This window comes from Pteropus medius, unplaced genomic scaffold, assembly GCF_902729225.1.
Source record: "Pteropus medius unplaced genomic scaffold, Ma_sr-lr_union100, whole genome shotgun sequence".
Taxonomy (NCBI): Eukaryota; Metazoa; Chordata; class Mammalia; order Chiroptera; family Pteropodidae; genus Pteropus; species Pteropus medius.
The window spans coordinates 25,899,809-25,905,164 of NW_024351073.1; the positions used below are offsets into that span (position 1 = coordinate 25,899,809).

The window sequence follows — 5,356 nt, forward strand, 5'->3', positions numbered from 1 at the left end:
TGCCCCAGGACCCCGCACATCCCACGTAGCGGACATGGGGCCTCTCGCCCGGGGGTCCCGTGGTGTCCCGGGCTCTGCCGGGGTGCGGGTGGGGGGGGGCTGCAGCAGCCGGTCAGCCAGTGGGTGCAGCAGGCCCCGCCACCCTCGCAGGCACCGCCCCCCACGGCTGGCCCGCCCGGTTCCTGCGTGGCCCTCACCCGCGTCCCCGCGGTTCTCTGCCAGGCAGCATTTCGAGAGGGTGCGGCTTCGGGAGCTGTCAGAGGCGGAGGTGAAGCTCCTGCAGGAGGCCCGGCCGGCTCCGCTGCTCTCCAGGCTCCGCTTCGTCCCCAAGCCCGGCGGATTGCGGCCCATTGTGAACATGGGCTACGTCCTGGGCACCAGGACCATCTGCAGGGACAAGAAGGTGACACCTCTGCCTCGTTTCCTGAGCAAAGTGCATTCCAACCCCAGGCTCGGCGTCCAGGGAGGCGAACAGCGGGGGAGGCGGGCAGAGCACCGTGCCCGGCTGTCTCCCGGGGCTGGGGAGGAGCTCACAGCAAGGCCTGTCCCAGGGCTGCTGAGCAGGCTTTGAGGACCCCTGGGGCTGTCACGACACGGACCTGTGACACGAGGGACCCGCGTGGTGCCGTGTCCCGCCGTGGTGTGGGTGACGCGTGCTCCGAGACTAGGGAGCAGAAGGGACCGGCAGGTCGGCCACGGGGTTCCAGACCTTGAGGGGGCCCCAGCCGTGGTCGGCACCCTTCTCCCACACTGAGTGCCTGTTTGGGGGTGATTTTGTCATTATTGGTGTTCCCAAAAGGAAAGGTGAAGCTGTCAGTCTGGGTTAGGGAGCTGGTTTGGTCTGTGAATGAAGATGCGCTCCCCGCTGTGGAGGGCGGGGGTCCCCAGGAGGCTGCACCCCTCCCCGCCTGTGGCGGGGGTCCCCAGGAGGCAGAGGCGGGCCTTGCATGTGGCTAGTTGCGGTTTCCTCTAATGGCTTTCTGGGGTCCCGGGGCGGATCCTGGGGAGACCCTGGGTGTGGGGTGGGGCGGCCGGCGTCCGAGGGGAGCGGGGAGGCGAGGGTGCAGAGGTGGAGCCGCCCCGGGCCCCTGGCGGGGGACCCCCTGTGACGCTGCCGCCCCGGGCCCCTGGCGGGGGACCCCCTGTGACGCTGCCGCCCCGGGCCCCTGGCAGGGGACCCCCTGTGACGCTGCCGCGCCCCGGCTGTCTTCCAGATGCAGCGCCTCACCTCACAGGTCAAGACGCTGTTCGGCGCCCTCAACTACGAGCGCACGCGGCGGCCGGGCCTCCTGGGCGCCTCGGTCATGGGCATGGACGACGTCCACCGGGCCTGGCGCGCCTTTGCGCTGCGTGTGCGGGCCCAGAGCCCGGCACCCCCACTCTACTTCGTCAAGGTGGGCCCCCCGCCCCAGAGCCCGAGGGCGCTGCCAGCCCTTGGGAGACCCCACCACAGGGGCCCTGGCCCGGAGTGGGGTGCAGCAGTGTGGGGTGCAGCTGGCCCTCGGGCCATCTGCCTGGGAGCAAGGAGGGGGGCGACCTCATCTCCATCTGGGGTGCTCGGCCCTGCGGCAGAAACTTCAGACCTCCACGGCTGGTGTGGACTCAGGTCCCTGCAGCCCAGCTCCATGGGGCTGATATGACACAGCCACACGCACAGCTCACATAGCCCGGGTGCCCGAGAGAGGGACCTAGCCACCCTGGGGTGTCACAGTCTGGGGGACGTGGGTGTAGAGAGGGACCCGGGCCGCCCCGAGGTGTCACAGTCTGGGGGACACTGCTGTAGGAGAGGGACCTGGGGTGTCAGTCTGGGGGACACTGCTGTAGAGAGGGACCCAGGCCGCCCTGGGGTGTCACGGTCTGGAGGACACTGCTATAGAGAGGGACCCAGGCCGCCCTGGGGTGTCACAGTCTGGGGGGACAGGGGGCCCTCTCCGTGAGAGCCCATGGCGGGCATTGTGGCTGATGTGGGGCCGTGGGCCAAGTTCGGGGTCCCTGGGTCTGGCGTAACCAAGTCATTGCAGGGTTTGCCAAGGGCAGGTCAGCCCGGTGGGACCTGTGACGTGGGGGCCATGGCGAGTGCTTGAGCAGCATGTAAGTGGCCTCAGTCCCCACAGGTGGATATGACAGGGGCGTACGACGCCCTCCCTCAGGACAGGCTGGAGGAGGTGGTGGCCAGCGTCATCAGGCCCCGAGAACACACCTACTGCGTGCGCCAGTACGCCGTGCTCCAGAGAACCACACACGGGCACGTCCGCAAGTCCTTCAAGAGACACGTGAGGCCCGCGGGCTGTGCGGGCAGGGCGCTCGTGACTGGGGGCCGGCCGCTGCCTGTGCCGGGCGGGGCCTCTGTCCCTGTTGTCCTCACACACTTGTTCATGTCACACTCAGCCTCCTCTGCAAGTCCCTCCTGCCCTCTGTCCCCTCACTGGGCCCCTGGGACTGCTCCCCGGGTTCGAGCGGAGGAGGGACGCGGGGGCAGCAGAGCTGTGCGTTTCAGTGGTGTCTGCCTGGAGCCCACATCTGGCCGGCGGCTGCACAGGGGCCAAGTGCTCCATGGCCGGTGCCTCACTGGGCACTCCTCACAGCGGCCGGGGCTTCTGGCCTCGGTGGTGCTGGGGAGGACACCTGGGGTTCAGGCGACACCCGAGGCCCAGTCAGCACAGGTGTCACAAGTGTGTGGAGTGTGAGGGCACAAGGCCCTTGGGGAAGTGCCCAGGGAACGACAGGAGGGGTCGGGGGTCCCCGGAAGTCCTTGGAGAAGGCACCATGGAGCCCAGGAGGCAGGTGTGTGGGGCCGTGGGCCCTGCAGTGCACCCAGGAAGTGAACACGTGTGCACAGATGGTGCCACCACCTGCCTGCAGTGGGAGAGGGTCACAGGTGGCCCGAGGCTCCCCCCGCCCCGGTGGCCACTGCTGTGACCCCGTCGCTCAGGCTCGCTGACCCGTCTCAGCGTGAGCCTGGCGGAACGCCCTTCCCATCCTGTTTGTCGCTCCGCAGCGAGTCAGGTGGCCGGGGGCAGCTGCTCTTTGCCCCTCGTCCCGTGCATGTCCCTGTCTGGCCCCTGCCCACGCTGCATGGCCCGGCTCTGCTTCCCGAGCTGGGGACTTGGACGGCACCGCGAGCGTTGCCGTGACCTGCCCTTCGTGGGTTCCGGGTGGAGCGGCCAGGCCCCGGGCCGCCGCGCTTCGTGCTGGGAGACCCGGCCGCGCGTGTGCCCTGGCGGCCGTGCCCGTGACCGCGCGCGTGCAGGCGGGTGTGGGGCGCGAGCCCGTGGGCGTCCCAGCGGCTGCGGCCGCCCCTGCGACCCCGGCGACCCCACGTCGCCCCTTCACGTCTTCCCGCCAGGGCGGGTCAGCTCGGCTCCCGCCTCGGCTCTGCTGGCCGCCGGCCTTGCGGGTGACCAGTAGGCGACTCTCGTGTGTTCTGGGGACGCGTCCTCTGCCAGGCACACGTCTTGCAGTTGTGTCCTTGGCTCGTCCTACCTTTTCAGTCTCAAGTGCAGCCTTTTGGTGAACAAAAGTTTCTAGCAGTGGAGAAGTCGCTGTGTCCGTCGTCTCGGCTGAGCTGTCCGTGAGCCCCACCTGCCCCGACCGCTGTCCGTTTCTTGGGCTTTCGCCTTCGGGTCTAGGGTCTGAGTTCGTTCTGTACGTGATGTTTCTAACCCACTGTTCCTGCTTAAGTGCCGGTTTCTGACACACCTGCCTTCGGGTCCCTAATGCCGTCTGTCTCTAATCCTCTGTTAAACCTGCTCACTGAACTCCTAAGCCCAGCTTTGCATTTTTCGGTTCCAGAGATCCCATGCTCGTCATCCAGGTCTCTGGCAAACTTCCCCGTGCTCTCTGCACTGCACTGGTTCTGTGGTCTTTGCCGATGTTGAAATCTGTGGCCGCCCCGCCCGCAAGGTTCTCGCACGCCTGCTCTGCAGCTCTGTCATAGTTGGGCCTCGTTTCTTCGCGAGCTGCCAGACCTTTGTGAGACGTTGGAAGCATAGGTTTCGCTCCGCATCACGCTTCTCCCAGAGAGGACGATGCGTTCCTGACAGGCGGCCTGCTGGGCGGTCTCACCCCCGCGAGGGGCGTCTCAGACCACGGGGGGCGGGGCAGCCCCTTCATTGGCCCTGCCCAGAGGTGGCCCTCAGCCCCCACCCTAAACGGCCGCTCCAGACGCGCTCAGCTGAGCCCCAGCGCCGCCGCCTCCAGCAGGATCCCCGAGTGCCTGGCGCTGGGCTGGAGGGGGACCTCACTCAGCCGTGGCTCCCCCCGGGCCCTTCTCCCCAGGACCCGACCCTCAGCCCCGCTGCTCTGGTGGCCCTGGGCCCTGAATGCCCCCACCTTCTGCACCTCCCACAGTGGGTTAGACAGGCCCCAGGGGCAAGTCCACGTGAGTGTGGGGTGCAGCCCAGACGGAGGCCGCTAGCCCATGGGCGTCATGCACCCCGCCTCTGCCCGGGCCGTTTCCCTCTGCGTTTCACTGGTGGGCACGGCGGTCACGGGGGAGGGGACCGGAGGTGCTGTTCCTGTGCCGCCCGCCGCACCTGTCCCCCCCGTTCCACCCAGGCTGCACGGCAGGGCCCGACTGTCCCCATGACGTGGCTTCTGCGTGTCGGTGCCCGGGCTCGGAGGGCGCCATCCCCCCGCCTCACACCCTGACCCCTCCTCCTGCAGGTGTCGACTTTCACGGACCTGCAGCCGTACATGAGACAGTTCGTGCGGCACCTACAAGGGACGAGCTCGCTGAGGGACGCCGTGGTCATCGAGCAGGTCGGCGTGGGCAGCGTGAGGGTCACCACCAGGGGAGGGCCGGGGACACGGCGAGGCCACCCTGCGCGGCCATTGGAGGCCGCTGCCTTCGGCTGCATTTCTGCCTGCGCCTTGCCGAATTCTGGGCTTCTGTCCAGCCACTTCACTGAGGTTAGCTGGAGACATCTCTCCACTCAGTTTTGATCTTGAGACCAAAAAACAGCCCTTTTGGACACGGCGCACCTGAGGCCCACCTCAGACCAACGCATCAGGTGTGAACCCGATTTTCTCGTGGGTGAGCAGGGAACAGTCCCGAGTCTGTGTCCAGTGTGACAGTCCAGCTGGCCACAGGGAAGCTCTGAGACCTCCAGACACCTTTCCTTTGGCCTGCAGGGGCCCTGCCACTTGGTACTGAGTCACAGAGTGGGGCGCAGCCGTCAGGGTCAGTGGCCATGGGTCTGAGCTCAGCCAGAGCGACAACCCAGAGGTGGCATCAGCGTTGGGCAAGCACCACCTGCGCCCGGCACTTTGCTGCCCACATCATGGCCATGTGCCCACACACACCCACACGCTCCACCCCTGCCCACCCCTGCCCACGCCTCCACGCATGCTCATG

General features: G+C 67.7%; 1 protein-coding gene across 1 annotated transcript in view; it reads left to right on the forward strand.

Annotated features, from left to right (window-relative positions):
• The window catches only part of TERT (telomerase reverse transcriptase), a 19,227-nt gene that overhangs the window by 4,899 nt on the left and 8,972 nt on the right, over positions 1–5,356 (forward strand). The window contains exons 4-7 of the mRNA XM_039842550.1: positions 9–403; positions 1,215–1,394; positions 2,115–2,273; positions 4,666–4,761. Coding sequence (XP_039698484.1) covers positions 9–403; positions 1,215–1,394; positions 2,115–2,273; positions 4,666–4,761 — 830 coding nt within the window. The remainder of the gene's footprint in view (positions 1–8; positions 404–1,214; positions 1,395–2,114; positions 2,274–4,665; positions 4,762–5,356) is intronic.